Genomic DNA, 21,617 nt, shown 5'->3' with positions numbered 1-21,617 from the left:
AATTTGTATTATATTGCTACAAAAAACGTCAACATCTTTTTTATATTTATAAAAATTAAGTTTTAATTTGAGTAGTAGAAACACTTTTTCATTCCACAAGCATCCCGGTGATTTCACATATGATCACCTATTGTTATTTCATTCCCTCTGCCTTGATAACCCTGTTCCATATATGAGGCTAAAATTTCGATTCGGATGTGCGAATATTACAGTCGACCAGTTCGTTATTTGCTTTAATTTAAAAAACCTATTCCTGTTGAAATTCCGGAAAATTAAGCAAGGAAATATTGTTAGGGAACTCCAAAAAACCACATTCAATGTTGCTATACAGAAAATAACCCCTTTTCCGCTCGCATCACCGCAAACAATTCGTTATAGTTATTTTGCAATCTCAAAAAAATCTGAAGTTGTCCCAGATATTGAATTATACCATTAAAGAGCCGCTTAAGAGAGAACTTCAAAATAATGTATCACTCAACCACCTTGAAGCGGTCGGGAAGATATAAAAGTACCCCCAATAATGAAATAACTAAATGTTCGTTTTATTTATTTCGGAATCTCAAAAAAAGCTGACGTTGTCCCAGATATTGAATTAGACCATTGAAAAGTCACTTAAGAGAGCTTCAAAATGATGTACTACTCAATCACTTTGAAACTGTCGGGAATAATGAAATAACCAATTATGAAATAACCAAATGTTCGTTTAATTTATTTCGGAATCTCAAAAAAACCTGACGTTGTCCCAAATATTGAATCAGACCATTGAAGAGCCACAAAGGAGAGCTTCAAAATGATGTACTTCTCAACCACCTTGAAGCGGTCGGGAAGGTATGAAACTACCCCCGACTATGAGATGCCCTACCATTCGTTTTCAAATGGTTGTCATATTTAAAATGTTAAGTTGCATACCCTGTAAATTTGATCATGTTTTATTGCTATGGTTAATTTTAAGTTAATTTTCAAAAGGTGTATATGACTGTCTCTTTTTGTTTTTGAATTATTTGAAAAAAATTGTACAACCAGCATGATAACTATTGATCCTAATCCGGAAACGATTCAAATTGTTTTTTCTTTAAACGTCATCAAGTACAGAATTTAGTATTCTGTAGAATATTAGCATTCCCTATAATGGAAATATTTAATAATGAAACATAATATGCAATTGTTATCAATTTATGAAATTTATGTGAGAATGTTGTTTTATAAGTTCCCGACCGCGTCAAGGTGGTTGAGTAGTACATCATTTTGAAGCTCTCCTAAGTGGCTCTTCAATGGTCTAATTCAATATCTGGCACAACAGTAGGTTTTTTTGAGATTCCGAAATAAATAAAACGAATATTTGATTATTTCATTATTGGGGGTAGTTTTATATTTTCCCGATCGCTTCAATGTAGTTGAGTAGAAGTTTTGTAGTTGTTAAGTTGTTTTATTAAGCTCTTCTATGTGGCTCTTTAACTCTCCAATTCAATAGCTGGGACGTCAGATTTTATTGAGATTCCGAAATAAATAAAACGAATAGTTGGTTGGTTGGGTAGGTTTATATATTCCCGACCGCTTCAAGGTGGTTCAAAGTGGCTCTTCAATGGTTCAATATCTGGGACGTCAGATTTTTTTGAGATTAAATAAATATAAAAAACTTTTTGGTATTTCCCAATTGGGGGTGGTTTTATATATTGCCGACAGTTTCAAGGTTGAAGCTCCATAAAGTATCTCTTCAATGGTCTGGTTGAACATCTGAGACATTTTCAGATTTTTTCAAGATTGCGAAATATTAGTTAAATTATTATTTGCTGTGATACGAGCGGAAAGGTGTTATTCTCTGTATAGCGTCATTGAATATGGCTCTTGGGAGTTCCCTTACAATATTTCCGTGCCTTAATTTCCCGGAATTTCCACAGGAATACTTTTTTTTAATTACTAGAAATAACGAACTGGTCCACTGTAATATTCGCAAATCCGAATCCAAATCTAACTTCAGCCACATGTTCCATACCTCTAATATCTTGATACCAGTAGAACCTTGGCTCATATTTTTAACTCACGTCTGCTAGGTTTGACCAACAAAAGTTACATGAGAATGCACAAATGAATTTTGATTGGCATCTTTGAAATCTGTTAATAATTTTTTGTCAGCTTCCATCTCTCAAAGCATATTTCTCAATAAGACAAAAATAACAACCTGTGGCACGTTTGATGGGTTCCCTCCAACTTTTGAGAATACCACATGGCATTTTCCTAGGGAGTTTATTATGGGATACACGAAGAAAATTTAAATTTAAATGCATAAGTTTTATTGTTTCACCTCTATCTTTTCGCAACAAACCACCGCATGCATAAGAGAAACCCAAACGTATTTTTTTTTGTAGATTATGCTCTATTGATTTTATTTTTTTTTCCCTGATTTTGAAAATATATAGGGTGATATGTCTCTATAGAACTAACGGAAATATTTATAGTTAGTGTTCAAAAATATACTCCAAAAATCTTTCAGCTTGGATTAACATTTTCTTGGTTTTATTTTAATGCTAATGAGCCAGCCTATCTAACCACGCAAATGTTTGGTTAAATGCTAAGAGCAATGTAGCTGACATGGGTGAAAAATTTAGATTAATTGCTATACAGGGGTCCGCTTTTGAGGTTTACGGAACTTGTAGAACTTGTTTGTCACACGCCATTGCATAAATTTGTAATTTTTTTTGCCGATACGTTCCGTCTTTTTTGGTTCTTATATTTTTCTCACTTGTCGCGTACTTTTCGACATATACCACAGAGCTCCGGACATGGTAAGACTACATTGGAAGGCTCTAAACAAAATGACACTGAAAATTGATGAACATTTAGCAATAGAAATACATTTTACAAACTTACAATAAGCTCAAAATTTTTTCACGCCGGTCAGCTGCATTGCCCTCATCATTTACCACTTGCGTATTTAAATCCTCTGCCTGCCGCAAAATAAAAATTTGATGAAAATAAAAATCAACATATCCGGAGATAATACTTACCCTCGAATCACCTCATATTTTTAATTTCTGTTTTGAATTCTTTTAAGCAAATATAATAAAAATGGCATTTTCCACACAATGTGCATGTAATTTTTTTAACCTGTGATATTTAATGTTCAAAATGTGTTTTTCGAACGACACACGTAATAAAAAACAAATTTCACATAAATTATAAGAATTATTCCAATATCTTGCAGTCATCATGCGTAATATTAATAGAACCTGAAAACCTGTACCTCAAAAAAAAAACGTCTCGTTTTCTGAAACAGAAATCTAGTTACCAAGATGGTTAAACGTGGAAAGCAAAAATCAAATTAAGTGCATGGTTTCGTTTTTTATAAAATTTTCTGTGTATATATTTTATTATTTTTATGAAAACTTAACATTTTTTTTAATTTATTGAATTTGCTAATAAGTGCTAATAAAAAATATTTGATGGCCCATTTTATATAACATAGAAAATAAAACATTTTATATCCGATACTTAGTCGTATCTAAATGTGGCACATCATGACATGAAATGTCCGTTACTTAATTACTTTGCATTATAAACATTACAATTTTTATGGAATTAAAATTCAGCTGTCTTTTATTGTGCTGCTAATTTTATCACCCGCTCCTAATGGCCCAAGGCTGTAATCTAAATATTTTAGTGTGATATCGGATAACAACTTGCACCTCCCGTCTGATATGCATTTCCTTAACTGTAAAATGGATGCGTCCATTTTCATGCAAATGTTGTCTCGAGAGTCAGAATCGTGGAACGGAACTACGTTGAATGGAATAGTTTTAGTCGAGTGCGATATTTAGTTCGGTTTAAATCAGCTCAAAGACGCCTTTCTTAGGTATGAGGGTAATTAGTGTTGAATATTATTTTGGCTCGGCGCTTGAGCGGAATACGAAACTTTGAATCGCTCTTGACTTCGAGCAGATATTAGGAAGAGGCTCTTGGAGAATAACTTTGTGCAGATTGCGAGGCACAACAAAGAGCACAAGATGATCTTTTTATATACCGATAGAGCAGTTTAGCAATCTGTTAGCTTTGCATAATAAGAAAATGCCCAATGTGCTTTAATTGATGTTGGCAATAACAAACATTTTGGATGAGAAAAAAAATGCGGGGGATATTGGTTGAGGGGAAATTATAGCTTATTATTTTATTTATATTATATATTAATAAATATGCATAGATCTCGGTAAATGTTTTGAAGCGTGAGCGAAAAATGATTCCCTTTTCAACGAAAACATCAATGCCGCCTGCAACGTATTCATTTATACCGTTATTATTATCTAATTGCTATATGGTCTTGCTTATTGTTGACAGTGAAAATGCAGAGCCAAAGACGGCAGACAAAAAAAAAAACATACAGAAATTACATTATAAAAACAATCATAATGGATATCATGTTGTGCCTCAGACGAGTCCAATAAGACTTAGTTCGCAATGATATAGATCTTCCACGGCTATGTATTAATGGCTTTTTATCAAATTATCTTCAACCACGAAAAATATTTCTGGTAGTTGAAGTCTGAAGTCTCCAAGCCATTACAGTGTCATAAATTTATTTCCCATTACTATATTATAAAGGTACAATGAGCGGCATATGTCAAATAAGATAGTAAGGGATCAACAATTAAAACAATGTCTATTTATCAGTATCGCATTTACAATAGGGACCAAAAGTATATGTTTTAATACCTAATTACTATGGCTAATATGGCTTACCACAGACCTTATAAAAATGCATATCTCCGATGGTCCGCATGCTGTTCAGGTCTTGATTTGAGTAGATACTTTCAAATTGTAATGATAACAGAGCAAATACTGCAAGTAGCTTTAATCGCTTATTAAAATGTATGCCATTAAACTTTAATCACAATTACAAAAAAAAAAAAAACAGAAGAAATAGATAGAGAAGTCTTAATATTTTTAATTAAAAGATTGCATCGCTGGTGTAGCAGCAGTTGCTCATTTCTAAAATTACTTTTGAATAATAATGGACACCGATCGATATTAAAATTGTTTGTTATTTATATTTTCAGAAATATTATAAGGAAAGGATTTTTCATACATTTCTTTTCTATGTTGTGGTGCTGTGAGACCACCGCTTCGAGACATATCTAGTTACAAAGTCACTTGCGAGTATTTTATGGAAGACCTTAGTAAAGCGTAGTTTTCAATAAATGATTGATGCAAAACTTTGAACATAATTCCGAAAAGGCATTTTCACAAAGCATAATTTGAATATTTGAGAGTCATAATTGCCGAAGACTTAAATGTGGTTTTAAAAGGTGATTAGATAGTCTAATGTAAATACTATCCAGGTTATTATTTATACGTACATCAGCATAGTTTATGAGGTATTCTGAAAATGATAGGTATTGTCAGCATAGAAAAGGAAGCCAAAAGAAACTAAGGCTCTAGAGAATCTGAATGTATATGCGATATGCAAAAGAGGACCCCAAATACTATTCTGCAGAACCCCCTTGCGCAAGTTAAATGATATAGAATATTCGTTATACGGAATATACGGAATATACGGAACAATCATAGTACAGCACAACTCTAATAAAGCTATTGCTTGGATGTAATTTTCCATTTTATTCCTCTACACAGAAGGATTTTACCGGAGGGTATAAGTTGATTAATAATGATCAAAAGAAAGGATGAAAATTACTCTTGTGGGGACTATGGTGCCACTTAAAAAGAACAATAATACGAGCATTAATTGCAATGGAGATGTAATATTCGAAACAAAATTTATACTATAAAGAACACAACAAAATCTGCTGTAGTCACCAACAGCTAACTAGACAGTTTAGCAAAAAAGACTGCATAGGGGATTTTTGAGTGTTTGAGTGAATTGCTATATGACAGTTCAAGAATAAATTTGCTATCATGGTGAAAAGATTCAAAGTCATTCATACCTAGGGCCTGTCATCTCCCCTAGCATCACCCTCACCCCTAAATCCGTTTCTCCTCAATTAAAATTATAACCTATAAGTCTATTTTATTTGTCTTTTGTGTTTGCTCAGAACATTTATTCTGTTGACAAATATTTTCGTTCAAAAACTTCTAGGTGTGATAATTAATATTTGAGGCTTCCCCATTATATGCGAAATCATCAGATCGTTTTGTTCAGCGCTATCTTTTCTATTATTGTTAGTAAGCACTAGGATCAGATATGATAGTAAACTGCAATAGCGGTACTATATGCCATTATTTTCCGTTGTGTGTATTATTATTATATATTATTACAAGTTTTTTTTTTGAACAGCAACCTTAAAATGTCCGTGTGGAGTAAAATTTTTCCTTGTTTCACTGGTGCAACACTGGTGTTGATTTAAGCAATAAATTCAAAGAAATAGGTAACGATTCGTTAAAAATGGCGGAAGGGTGATACCCATATAAAGCGCAACATAAAGCGGTAAAAATACCTTCAAATTTTGAAACATTTTCTTAAATTGTCATTGCTATTCTGCTGATTTCAAAATGTTCTTAGTACGTATCAAATTTTAAATTTCGTTTACAAACTTGAGAACTATTCTTTTTAGACGTAACTAAATGAATTATAAAAAAGATCCAGTATACTTTCCAATTAAAATTCCGTTGTTGCTCTTGATTACATACAACTTGCGTAGCAAAGTGATATACGATAAACCAAGTTCAATTGCAATAATTGTTATTCCATTATTTCATTCAAGTTTCGTACAGGGTACGGGAAAGACGTCTTCTGTAACTGACAGTCTGATAGCTACTAATAGGCTTTCCGATGAAGCAGACTTTGGCCTTCGGTGCTCTCGTAGTTAAACGCTTGTTGCCGCTTCGTTGGATGTAATTAAATGCATTTGGAAGCGGCATACAGTTGTTACTTTGCCGGGGCTACGTAATGCTTTAAGTAATTCAATTTGAATTTTGTGCCAGTGCAGATCTGATAATTTTTATCCAATTTTTGCAAAGCCGGTATGCACAGTAAGTCCCATTTTTGATGGTTTACCGTGTTGCGGTTTTCGTGACTCAAGGCTATGAATTTAAAGGTGTCGCTAAGAGAAATATCACTCTTCGTAGTTCGTTCAGTTTTGGTTAGTTAGTTTTTTTTAAATTAATTAATAACATGTGGTTATGCTTTGATGGAACAACATGCATGTTATTAATTATATTTATTAGACTTGGAGAAGCTATTTCAAAGACAAAGCATATACCTTTATTTTTGTTTAATGAGTGGGCCATGGTAAATACAGATTTTATTACATTTCAAAATAAACTTGTTGCGAGTGGGCTCCAAAAATGAAAATAACAATTTTATATCTTACGAGTGGTTTATTTAATTTTTAAAAGTTCGTCCCTATCCATGACAAAAGAACATCATGTATTATAATATAAGCGCAGGTAATATGAACATCCTTAAGAAAACTTTGTATTGTATTGATTTGTTGTAAATCGAATATTTTTCAGAATTAATTTTAAAGTATTCTGGAACCCGTATAAGATACACTGCATATTAGTTGGTTTTTGTGGTATAGCAAAATACAATTCAACCACACTGAAAACAATGGGAACAAACTTTGGTTGTATATTTTGCATCAAGTATACTTGTTTAATTTATAGTTTAGACTTTAACTCCATGAGTGTTTCACTTACTGATGAGTTTGAGAGAATTATGAACTTGCAGACTGGATTTTCGCATGGCCTGGACGGGATTCCATCAGTCTTGATTAAGAAATGTGTTTGTACTTTGAGTAGGCCACTACAGCATATTTTAAACCTGTCCTTGTCTTCAGGTATTTTTGGAAGGTTAGCTATTTGGTACCGATTGACAAGAGTGGTGATAAAAGCGATATCGCTAAATATAGAGGCGTTTGCATGCAGTCGGTGGTTCCAAAACTGATTGATAGGTTATTTTGTGAGAGACTTTGGTGGCATTGCAGGGGAATTCTGGCATTTCAACAGCATGGATTTGTACAGGGTAGATCTACCGTAACAAATTTACTCACCTACCAACAATTTTTGTTGAACGCCTTTGAGGAGTTTGGTCAGGTGGATTGTGTTTACACGGATTTCTCGAAGACGTTTGACCGGGCGGGTCATGTGCATCTTGTCTCTAAGCTTCGAGCTATGGGCCTGGGGGCTGTCTGGTCGTACTCAGTTGGTTCGTATTAATAATTACGTCTCAGGTAAAATTGATATTCTTTCGGGAGTCCCCCAAGGTTCTCACACTGGACCCATCCTTTTTAACTTGTTTATAAATGATATTGTTAGTGTAGTTTCGGAATCGCTGTGTCTTTTGTTTGCGGATGATTTGAAGATATTCAGGAGGGTTGCATCACGCAAGGATGCTCTGCTGTTTCAGAGACACGTTGATAGTGTTTGCATGTGGTCTAACATTAATAGCCTCGCCTGAAATGCTGTAGTATTAGCTTCAGTCGTTCGTTAAGTATGGTTCACAACCAGTATAGTATTGATGAAATCGTGATCGAGGCCATCACTAGTACTAAAGATTTGGGTGTTTGCTTCGATTCTAAACTAAATTTTGTGACACATTTTGCTGAAGTAGTAAACAGGTCAATGCGAGTCCTTGGGTTTGTTGTCCGTAATACTGGCCAACTTACTCCACATTGGTTTAAACTCCTTTACATCGCATTGGTTCGCTCTAGACAAGAGTATGCATCTGTGGGATGGTCTCCATATTATGCCTGCCATATAGATAACATCGAAGCCGTTCAGGAATCATTTTTAAGATCTTTGGCCTCAAAGGCGCATATTATTATCTATAATGGGTACCAGATCAACTACAGTATTATAGCTAAGGCTTTCAAAATTGATACTCTTCAAGCCAGAAGATCTCAGAGTGATTTAGTTTTTCTCTTTAAGATTCTGAATGGTTGGTATTATTGTCCAGCTCTTTTACATAGAATACAATTTAACGCATATTACAGAAGCTGTGATAACTCAATGTTCCGTATACCTTACCATCGCGCAAATTATGGAGTTTACTCACCCCTCACTAGAATGCTGAAAGTGCGCAACTGTTTAAAGCTTGATCCTTTTGTGGACAGCATCCGTTCATTTCGTTCTGATGTGTTGCGTTCGAATGCTGCCAGTTAATTTTGTTTATTGTTATTGTTACATTTTGTTATAGTTTCTAGTTGTTATACTGTTATACTGTTAACTTTGCCTTTAATATGAATGTAAAAATTTTGTAAAATGGTTAAATCGTAAATATGTAAAATAAATAAATATTAAATAAATAATCTAATCTATCTAAAAGCAAAACGTTTATTCATGAATACAAGATACTTTGTAAATTTGTAATGGAATTAATTTCCCAAAACTTCATAGACATATTTGAGAAGTATTTTCATTTACAAGGATTTGTGAATATTACAGATTTGTCGTCGTTGTTGAAACTTTATCACAATTGAACACAAAAACCTAAAAAGGTAATATTTTTTACCCGTAGATAGAATGCTATAAATTCCGTTTAAAGTTCAGCCAGGCGTTGAGCGGAATAAGAACGCATGGTTAGATTTTCCACCAACAAAGTTCCATTAGTTTCGGTCCTAACTTTTCCAAATTCTCATTTGTAATAAATACTAGTTGGTACGTTTCAATTCCCCAAAATCGAAGTTTTTAAAGGAACGTGGATTTTGCTTCGGATGAAGCAAATATTTCACTGAAAGGGCAGGGGTTTTCCAATCTATTCAGGCACGGGATTTTTCGTCCTATTCGATATCTTATTTACAGAGGGACATAGGATATCTAGCTGAAAAGATCATCCTGTTTCAGAAGAAGTATAATAGATTTAACTTCAAAAAAGCCGCAGTAAAATTACTCCTATTAATTTTGGTAAGTTTAAATACAGAACTTATTTGAAACTAGACAAAAGCAACGAAAAAAATCAATTAATAGACAATGATCTTTTCACTTCTCATAGTTATCCTCTGTTTTCATCCTCCCGAAATATTTTTTTCTATAAAATGCGGCTAAATGAAAACTTTTAACTTTTACGAGGAAAACGAATCTTATTGTTTACGATTATTCCATTAATTATATTTTGCTAGAAAGGTTTGAATACACCAAGGATCTGGGCATTGTGTTTAATCCACAATAAACTTTGTTAATCACATAAGGTTAATTACTTTACGAGGGTCGCATGAAAAGTTTGTGACCTAACAATGGTGCAATATATTTTTTCTCAGTTTTTTTTCTTCCTCTCCCAGCTACGCTCCCATCCCATTTAAAATCCTATATTTTTATTGCATTTTTGGAAGCATGAATTGTCACGGAATATGGACATTTTTAAACGACATATTAAGTCTGTATATTAAAAATCCTATACCTAGTTTATTAATGCGAGAGAGTAATAAAATGTAACTTTACATTGACAGGGATCATTAACCAGGCTGGCCAAGTTATAGCTTATATCCCAAAGTACAAATAAATAAATAAATAAATAAAAAATAATAAAATAAATCCCGTATTTCAATTTTTAAGACCTATACACCTCGAATCGGTCCTAAGTTTGAGTCACACTAATTGACATACAATAGAAGGAGGAGTTTGGTGAATGAAAGTAATGCAACAGCAGAGTTACTACAAGTATTTTATTAAATAATAAATATTTAATGAATTAAATTAAATAATTTAATTTAATTAAAAAATTATAGAGATTGGCAGAACATGTGAGTTATTAATTATAGCAAGATCAAGTAAATGAAAAACTTATATATAAATAAGAAGAATATAAAAATAGTTAAAATATTATTTAAAAAAATATATATTACTTACAACACAACTTCATTTGTATATTTTACTTATCATGTTCCGAGTAGTAGGATGAACTAGGAATCCAGAGAAATAATAAGGGGCTCGACAGTAGTAGTAGCATGTTATTAGCTTCCCACACTGTTTCTTTCAAATTTCAATTACATTTTCGAAGCATTACAAGGAGGTTTATTCAAATTTATAATCTCCAGTAACTCCTTTTTCAGCATATCTGTGAAAGTGCAGCGATTTTCTGTTTTGAGTTTTGTCATGTCCTTCAAAGTTTTACACAATTTTCTCTTACCTATTGGTGGAATGAAATCGTCCTTTTTCATTTGACTTTATTTTGTCTAATGCAGATATTTGTTTTTCTTTTTTTTAACTATGTTGTTCTGCTGCATTTTATGCAGTTTCCTTTCTTTCTGTACTTGTCTTTGGTGATCTGATGGGGCCGTTCATCCTCGAGCACATGTCAGTATATCGTTCACTGTCCAACTTCACTCATATTGGAATATATTTCGCATTGAGAATAATAACTTTCTCATTTCTAGAAAGTCCGTTTCTCATCAACAAATTCAGAAACAGTCATTTTCCAGAACTGTCGGGAAGTAACTATAATTCTATTCTTAAACACTAAGACACGGGCCCATCAACTACCTGTCCGTCTACCTGTCATTCTCGGGATCCTTGGCAATCATCAGATAAAGCCTCTTCATAGATATAAGAAAGTGACTAACTGATGCGAATTAAGGAAAGACCCGGGCAAGCTTTAAGAATGAAATATTGCCGAACAGGTGCGTACTTTGCTTAGAATTTAATTATTTGGGGTTTTGTTAGGAAAGAATCTAAACAATATTTATCTATGTATGTATTTATGTTTAAATCTTAAATAAAATTACAAATTATTTTTATTACCTACTTAAATTACTTAAAATTATTCACATAATATATTAATATCACTATCGCTATCATCGCCTGTTCTCATTATTATTTGTTCTATATTATTTGCAATATGGATATTCGATTGTTCTGCTTTTTCTATATGTTTAACAGAATTTGCCCAACATTGTGGAGGGATGTTAAAAACTTCGGTTTCTATAAGTTTGAGGACATTGGAGTTAACACGGGGAAAAACATTGTCACGACGAATGGCAGATTTCAGTTGGTGCCAAACATGTTCAATTGGGTTAAATATACAGTGGTAAGGTGGAAGCCTTAAAACTGTATGCCCTAGATTTTTTGATTCACAGACGTATTGCTTTTGTAGGTTCAAGCTTTGCAGAACCTCAATTAATTGGTTTTTGGTATAATCTTCGTGAAAATAAATGTCGGTAATATACATTTAGTTTTGGATTGTTGCTTTTGTGTCACATGAGGAAGGGGTTTTAGTCAACTGTCTACTGTGATAACTTGCATTGTCCATTACAATGACGCTATTAGGAGGAATGTTTGGAACTAGTTTGTTTATAAACCAACTTTTAAATAAATCAGCGGTGGTGTCTTCCTGGTAATCCAGAGAAGAATCTTTAATATTTTTTGCAGACAGAGAAGGTCCATTTGGAATGCAACCATCCTTAGAGCCAGCATGCAAAATAGTTATTCTTTTACCTCTTTTTGATGGCGCGTTTGTTTTACACTTATCAGTTGAGTCAACCCAACCCTTTTCCTGGGTATCATAAGTGTCGAAGCAGGTTTCATCTATCCATCATCCATGCATGGCCTTTGTTCCTCTCTGTAAGTCCTAATTTTTTCTAGATATTCCAGTCGCCATTTCCGAATTCTAAAAGATTCCATTAAAACTTGCCTTTTGTCAATTTTTTTTTTAAATCTAAAACCGATGTGTTGAATACACTTCCATTTAACACCGGCTTCATCTTTTTCAAGCCTCCTAATTAAGATATCTAATGTAGGCACGCTTTGTTCCTCGTATACCTGGTAAATTTTACGTCGGATTATTCACAATTTTCCATACAGTTGATGTTGGAATTTTCGTCAATGTGGCCGTTTCTTCTAAAGATACTTGCTTGCTGACACCACGTTTAATGAGAGTCAAATAAACATTGTTTATAACTTCCTTAGTCTCAATAGATACACTAGACTCGCACATATTTTGTATAATTCGCACACGATTCAACACACGCTGTATTACACACGAAATAAGAATGATTACTAATAAACTTAAACTAAGCAGTATACCAAACCAAAGAATATTAATTTAGGTAATAATATTATTGCATTGTATGTTAATCACCACCCTTAGATAATCCCATTCAAAACCAATTCGTCACTTTCTTATATCTATGAACAGACCATACACGGTACTATGGAACACGGCTAAGGCCACTAAGTTTTACAGTTCAAAACTGATTTATAACTGTCTCGCAATAAGAAACAGAGCATAATGCCTGATAGCAAGTTGTCTTAGTTGCATAGATTTAGATTTAGATTATTTTATTTCTCTGCAAATAAAAAATTGATAACTTTTGTACATGTGTAATAATATGCACTGCTTGTATGTTCGGTGAATATTGTTCTGTACTTGGAATTATTCTCTTGAATAATGAAAATAATGAAATTATATAAATAAATATCTTAAGCAACACTGAGACAGCTGTTCTTAGTTTCCTTCTGTGTGGTATTCTTAGTCACACACTCTGTAGGTGGGCGACATCATTCTTCGAGCGAAACCTTTTCTGATTAATGTAAAACTTGAAATTTCTCGGTATTTATGAGATTTAATTTGACATTCTACATTTTCTTACTAAAGAGCGGACGGAAACTTTGTTAGCTTAAATTTAATTAATATTCCCTTTGCTTTGTATTTTCATCAACCCCGTAGTTTTGTCGGATTAACTCGGGAATTTCTTAAATGGCAATTGTTCAAGTTACTCTAAAATTTCGCAGTAACTTAGTTTGCTTAAGAATGGATTCTATAAGTTAGAATGTTTTAAAATTGTACATTGTATTTCAAAAATGTAGTAAAGTCCTTAAAATACTTACTTACTCTTATAGACAGCGTTGATTTTGCTTGTATAACAATACCAACAAATTCAATTTTACTAAATTAAAATTTGAAGGAAAACAGTTTTCAATGGTTTCGAAGAATAGCACAGAAAACTGCACGTGTTTGAGGAAAATAATATTGTAATACGCTCAATAAATTAGATATTACAAGCTTTTCAGCAAAAAAAAAGAGCGAGTCTTTAGTCCCTTCTAAATTTAATTATGGTAGTGTCCGGTTAATGTTTTAATGATAGAAACGCAGCATTCTATTAAATTTTCGAAAGACACTTCCACATAAACATAAAACATAAAACTTTTCTTTCTCCATTCTTTTTAACAAAATAATTAAAGATTCAGCACCCTCTTATCTACTTAAAAAATCAAGTTCAGTGAGAACAAACACAAATGTAACTTAAAAACTAACAAGAAAATTATAAAATTAAACTCCTCAAATATTGCTTTTCCTCTTAGGTATCCAAAATTTACAAATTCAAACCAATATTACCTAAAAAAAAAGGTTTTATGTAACTGTTACTCTCCAGCTGGTTCTTTGAGTTAAGATATTAACGGAGCCGATTAAATTAGATTAAATTGCTCTTATGTCATCATCATGTCGTTTGTGATAATGTTTACAAATTTGATTTATCTCTTTTGTCCTAAAAGAAGATTAAAATATAAGAGAAATGTGTTAAAAATTATTTTTATTTCTATTAACATTACAAAAATGAAGACATACATATTCATTTATCCTTAGAAAAAAAGCGTGTTTTTTATCCTCTTCCCCTCGGACTGTCGTTGCAAATGTTATCTCGGGTATACTGATGGTAACCCTACGATTTCGATTCATCCAGCGTTTGGGGCATTTAATGAAAATAAGGAGAAAAAAGCCGCAATCTATTGCGGCAAGAAAATCCAAATATACGTATTGAGCCATTTCAATAGAGTCAATTCTTGCGAAATGAACAGTTTCGGTTAATCGGTAATTCGGAAAATCGGTAATTTTCGCACAAATTACAAATAATTTTAGTTTAGCTCTTTTATTGTTAAAAAGGTACAGTTTGTTAGAGCACTTTAAAAAAAAAGTAAATTTAAATGTAACAACGTAATAACTACATGAATTTTGTAAATGAGTAGATAAAATCAGTTTCTTAAGTTATTTGGAAGAAAGATTTATAAAAACTGGTAAATATGTAATACATTTTTAATAATGAAAAAGTAGCACCTTTAAATAAAATTTCAATTATTTCGTTCCTTCTTTAAGATTTTATTCTTTAAACTGGCCATTTAAAGTAAGTCCATTATTGATTTTATCATATATTTCTGCTGTAAATTTTAGTACACCATTCTGACTTCACGCTTTACGACCCACCATTGTTTGCCTAAGTTGTGCTCTGGGGCCAACAGCGTCCATAAAATTTAAAAACTTGGAACTTCTAGCGATTAACCTAAAATTTCTCCAACAGAGTTTTTGGAAATCAGAATTTAGGTTAACGCGGAAATGCAGATGCATAAAATTTTCGTTTAATGAAGTGATTTCATTTTGTATGCTCGCATAGGGCGGTAAAGAAAAAATAATCTTCAAAACAACAGTGGCGTATAATAATTTTACCTAAAAACATCAATTAGATTACTCTCTCAGGCGCCACTGAAATGAATAATTTTATTCTAATTACACTGACCTTTAGGACGACCAATAAGCAACGAGCAAGTTTTTTCAAAATTAACTGAAAGGTTTTTGAGTACTTAATATAAAATTTTGACCACCCTGTATCGCGAACACAAAACAAGCTAAGTCATATGCTCGTTATGCTCTTGTCTGATAATTATGCCCTTGAGAGCGTTGTATTGAATGTTGGGACATTTCCCTTAAAAACTAGTTCAACCATTAATACGGTTCAGTGCTTTTGCTTGTTGGCTTTGTTTAAACTTTGTTCGTTTTGCACCTTTTTTTTTGTTAGTTTAGAACACAATGTAGCTAGATATACGACGGATTAAACAAAACTCTTTTCGGAGCTTTTTCCTTATAAAAGGATTGTAATTTATTTGTTTTAACTTTTAGCTGCGAATTCCTAAATGGAGAAAAAGTTTTTCTAAATGATTTTTGTCATTGAATTAAATAACGCTAAACTAAAACTGCCATTGGTCAGACAACTTTGGCGCTGTGGCAAACAATTTAGAATGAAGCAAGCCATTAAAACACTAGGAGTCGGGGCAATGGTAATCACATCAATGCGGCAGAAATGTTGGACAAAATTTTGCCGAAGGAGCACTTTAATTTAACGCTTCAAGCTATTATTTCCATCTGGACTAAAGGATCAATTGATTTTTTTTTACTTATATATATTGTAATGAGATTTTAACTAAATAATTTTTTTGTTTCGAAGAATTAAAAAATAAACGAAAACATTAAACAATATTAACAAGAAAACTATAAAAAAGCATTTTTTATTCTTTGTCGAAATTGACAAAATCATATTGTTTAAATTGTTTAAATTGTTTTCTTAATAACTAAAACTACGAACTTTAAATATTAGATTCAAAATAACTAGTCACTGGGTTAAACAATAAAACAAATTAGGTACTACAAGAAAAAGCTAAAAATCTTAGATAAAAATATGAAATATTTGAAAACTGCTATATCTCCATAGTTTGATCTTGCGGCCGAGTTATTTCCTTTTAGGACTTCTAGGCAAGATAATATTGTTTGTAGGTGTAAATTTAAACACCTTGTACTGCAATGAAAATAGTCTGTTCAAAAATGCATCAAAATGATTAAATTTTTTCCTTTCTAAAAGAAATAACCCTGTCAACTTTGTATAGTTTGAATAATTGGGAGTTATTCTAGATGAAAAGTTGGATGACACAATGACTTTATAAATAGGAAAACAAAAGAATTCTTAATCCCCAAAACTCTCATATGAATCTATTACGTATTTGTACCCAGTAAGCTTTCGTCTGACTACGTTGTATGGAATCCCAGCTATTATATCTTAGACGTCTCGAAAGCGCTCAAAAAATTTTTCTGAAAAACCTGGCTGCTGTTAATTATTAACAATATGAAACTGACATATTTCTTATCAACAATGAACTTGGTAGTTTGAGGCCAAATTTTAGAGACGTGCGTTTTACTTATGCTGTCGCGTGTATGGATAGGTTATTCCCATAATGTTTATGGTCTTTCTATTCACCGTTCTGCAAAAGCTAACAAAAATTATAGAGTATAAAGTCCTTTTTTCACTTTTCTGTTTATTATTTACTGTGATGCTGCTTGCAACCCTAATATCTAATGCACAAATAATATATAAATAAAAATCTGTTTGGAGGGATTCCGGAAAAGACTATTTTAGATGTTATTAAAAAAATCTTTAAAAAACCTAACACGCTGCATATTGAATTATCGCGTTATAATTTTATTAAGATCTGCCAAATGCATTCCGAAAGTATATTTGAGAAACTTATTAAGTGTGCGTTTTGAACGCCTTAATCAGAACATATTCGTTCTAAACATGTTAATTAGTGAAAAATAAATGAGAAGTGCACATAAAAAATATTATTTGAATGGAATTATATTAATCTAATGTTACTATCGATATCAAAGTAAACTAATCATTTTTTTATATTTCCTGGGAGTGGTCATAATTCATTACCATTGCAAATACATTTGTATTAAAAAAATTAATTATTTAAAAAAATAAAACTACATGCCTGAAGAAATGCGCAATGTTTGTTAAGTTGGAAGGCAGCGCCCCCTGCTATGTACTATCATATGCATATTATTGTTGTTTACAACGTGGAATATAGAGTAAGAGTAAATAAAAATACATCTAACCTTTCTCCACCACTTTAAGCGGATAGGGCAAAATGGTTCAGATAAAAGAAATCTCTATTTGATGAGATGCAAAATTTTGTAAAACTTCTATTTTCTTATTCGCATTAAATAATGCCCCCTCTAGTGGTCATGTTTGTGTTTAATTTGAAAGGGTCAAAGCGAAATTTGACATTTTTTCATTAAAAAAATATGGCGTAGTTACAAAACAGAAGTAAATAAAAAAAAATGCCCCACCGTTAAACAAAATAAGCTCAACGAAGAGTGTGGAAGATCTCAAATCATTGGGGATACTCGAAAGTTATGGAATACCATTTAAATTTTTCAAAAGAATGTATGTTTTGAATAATTTATTTTAGCAAAATTGATTCTTTATTAACCGGGAATGATAATATTAGATAATAAACAACTGCAAAATTATTTTTTTTTATTAAAAAATAAATGTCTTTACAATATTAGGCTGGAGTCCTTGTATGACCTAATATGAGGTACTTAAAAATCATCTAATTCAAATTTAAACATTGCAAAAAATATTTTGTTGTTCATGAGGGAAAGTTGGTGATGACGATGACGAAAGCCATTAAACCATTTAGAAATAGCACACCTCTTTATGGTGGTAAGAGCTTCTATTTTACTTTCTATGCGCAAAGAAAATGATATTTTTTTAATATGCCTAGTTTGATCAGATTTTTGTTTTAAAAATACTCTTTCCTATCCAGTTTGTTTTGGACATTTACAAAGTCGTTTGAGGTATAGTCTATCTTAGTCTTCATCTTGTTGGCTTGTTATTGGGCAAAGCCATTAGCACAAAATTTATTCTTACTTGAGTGACAAGGCATATTTGTTGAGCATTGAACATTTGTCGCAGTGTTGATTAATCGTTTGTACTGTCCGTTTGGAAAAAGTTATTTTGCGAGAATATAACAATGTCGCGTCGAAATCATTTGACGAGTGATGCAAAACCGGTTGTGAAAAATGTCGATGAAACTTTAATCAGTTGAGAATTTATTCAACGAGAGGCTTTAAAAGAAACCTGTGTACTTACAAAAGCGCCAATATCGTCGATAAGGTATATTATTAATAATGGAGAATTGAAGAAATAAACGTGATGATTTTTAAACTCACTGTATAGACAATAATGACCAGGACCTAACAAGAAGGAAAATATATTGGATAAACTGAAAAAGAAACTAGACGAAGGTGAAATCTATATAAATGTAAGCCGTGCCACCCTCCCTCCATAGAGTTGTTCGGAAAATGGGATTTAAGTACCGCAAAATAATCAAAAGGCAAAGACGTAAAGGAATCTCACGGATTACGCACTTGGAGATTTAATTACTTACAATAATTTACCTTGATGAAACCTTCAAATAAAGGAAAACGCATCACCATAAAACGTAGGGTCAGAAGACGAATTTATCTCAAACTGCTCGCTGTTGTTTACAAACAATATTAAAGACTCTAGAGACTACCATCATGATACAAGTTGCGAACTGTTTGAAAATTGGTTTCAAAACAATATTTTCAAAAATATTCCTAATAACTGTGTAAATGTTATTGTTATGGATAAGGCAAGCTACCACAGCCGTTTGCTACGCGAAGCATGAGCCCAGCAATTTAAAAAACTGAAATCCAGGAATATTCTTAGAAAATAATATTTATTTTGAATTCGGTTACAAAAAAACGCAACTTTTGGAAGTCCTAAATTCACATGTAATTAAAAAGCAGTATCTGTGCTATAATTTGGCTGACCGGGCTGGGCATACTGATTAACGTAGCATTGTGCTTTAATTTATTCTTGATGATCCAGTTTCTAGCTATAATGGGGTCTCCTTATTCGGGATATTTCGGATACCCCATATTATGATGCGTTCGGATAATGGTAAACAATTAAATTTGTTTATGTAAATAAGAATAATGCAAACACGCATAACGGAAATGGCAGAACAATTGATAGGCTAGCGACTTATTAAGTTGATATTGCTTTCAAAGATACATCCATCCTTCAAATCAGAAAAAAATCCCATAACGGGTAATTTTCCTCTATTTGTTTAGGCTCGAGACGTCACCGAATGAGATGTTCGTCTCACTAGTTCGTTAAGCATTGGTTAATATGAAACTTACCTCTGCCTGATACAAGCGGTCTCCAGGAATCCTCTTTAAGGCGAGAACAAAGGGTGTGTTGGCTCTTTTCACGATTTCGTTAAAAGAGAGCGTGATGCTTCGTGGTCGGTTAAAAGCGAAGTAAGTAGCGACGGAGGTGCCACAAGTCTTTAGAAAACGACCGAAGAGTCGCATAAAACCGGATCCCAATTGTACGAGTTCCAAACGTCTGTCTGCGGGAAAAAGACACGCGTGAGACGCTGACGCTTTTAAGCAAATTGTTTTAGTTTTACGCGATTTATAATGTCTCGTTTTGTCTTTCTTTTGTCGAATAAAATTGTCGTCGAATTCGTAACGAGGCAATGAATTTTATTCGCGTCGTTCCGGACGACATCCTCAATTTGCTGCGGCGAGCAGGAGTCGCATTCGCTTCGTTTGCAATCGTTTCGCATTTGCGAAATTTAAACCGAGGAAATCATTTAAAGTAATGAAATGAGTTATTTTGGAAGTCTGTTGTTATTTTATTTGTTTTCACAACGTTTCAACTGCAACTGTATCTCCGGTCGTCTTCAGGTGAATACAAAATAAAATTTATACTAACAAGTTATACATACTAAACGTAAGTTGATGATGACAGTACAACCAAGGCTTGGTTGAGCTGGGTTAACGTTACGTCATAACTTAACGCAGCCTCAAATCATTTCTATACGACAAAAAGAAGAGTGATTAGGTCTGAAATGAACCCGATGATTCTGTAGCAAGACGCAAGGTACACACAGATACTAAGAACAATTAGATACTACGATACTTGAACTAAGACGAGCAGACACCAAAACCCGATCATTAATTAATTAATGCCAACTCTTCTTTTTTTTAAACTAGTGACTTGACTTTCCGCCAACTTAAAACAAAATATTTCAAACTCATATTACAATATAAAGAATCATGTCAGTGCGGACAAATTTATGTATTGGGAAGATCCATTTGCAGTAAGGAACATACGAACGATGCAGAGCGAAGCGAGCAAAGTCCGGGGCAGAAAAATCAACACCGAAGGCAGGAATAATGTACAAAGAACAACATTGGTTTGCTGTTTTCATTCATTCATTCAGGAGAGCCGGGAGGCCCTTTCCAAACCATCAGTTGAAGTAAAAAGGCTATGAAAATCACTACTTCAAGTAGCAGTGACTAGTGGTCACATTTAATGCCCACAGGACTGCTATACACACAAGCAATTAGCGGTCATACTTGATGCGTAGAAGAATACTGCACACACCAGCAACCAGCGGCTACACTTGTTGAGCACAGGACTATTTCACACAAGACTTCACACACAGGCGGCTTGCTATCACACCTGATGCGCACAGGACACACACCAGCGACCAGCATTCACAATTTATTGTTCAGAGGACTACTACACACACCAGCAATTAGTAGTCAATACTTTATACACCAGCGATCAGTGGTCACACATGAGGAGCACAAAACTATATCCCACCAGAGAGAACACAGGTCACTCATGACGCTCACGGGACTACTTCACACACCAGCGACCAGCAGTCAGTCACACTTGAAGCGCACAGGACAGGACAGTGACTAACGGCTACACCTGATGCCAAGCAGGACTGTATATAAGCTGGTTTTTAAAATTGGCCATTCTTCTCTTAATAACGGCCGGAGGAAACGTTGAGATGTACCTACTTCAAAAAAGGGAATAATTTTTTAAATTGATATCGTATATATGAAACGCGGAAATTTTAATCGCCGATTTTACCTATCACAAAGTGCCAAGGGAATGCTTTACAAAATGTAGGGACGCCCATTTGAAGATTGTCCTTCGCATCCAAAGTCGACTTTATGTTCTGCCGCAGATGGTTGCATTCGTTATGCGGCCTTAACCTATGTATGTGAAATC

General features: G+C 33.2%; 1 protein-coding gene across 2 annotated transcripts in view; it reads right to left on the bottom strand.

The window, feature by feature from the left end:
• Positions 1 to 21,617, bottom strand: part of LOC132705243 (head-specific guanylate cyclase) — a 199,471-nt gene that overhangs the window by 56,984 nt on the left and 120,870 nt on the right. For both annotated transcript variants that reach the window (XM_060675723.1, XM_060675724.1), the window contains exons 7-8: positions 21,477 to 21,616; positions 19,724 to 19,935 (exon numbers count right to left, since the gene is read on the bottom strand). In XM_060675723.1, the coding sequence (XP_060531706.1) occupies positions 19,724 to 19,935; positions 21,477 to 21,616 (352 nt within the window). The remainder of the gene's footprint in view (positions 1 to 19,723; positions 19,936 to 21,476; position 21,617) is intronic.

This window comes from Cylas formicarius, unplaced genomic scaffold (genome assembly GCF_029955315.1).
Source record: "Cylas formicarius isolate icCylForm1 unplaced genomic scaffold, icCylForm1.1 PGA_scaffold_7__23_contigs__length_41026272, whole genome shotgun sequence".
Lineage (NCBI taxonomy): Eukaryota > Metazoa > Arthropoda > Insecta > Coleoptera > Brentidae > Cylas > Cylas formicarius.
This window is presented reverse-complemented; position numbering and strand designations above follow the sequence as displayed.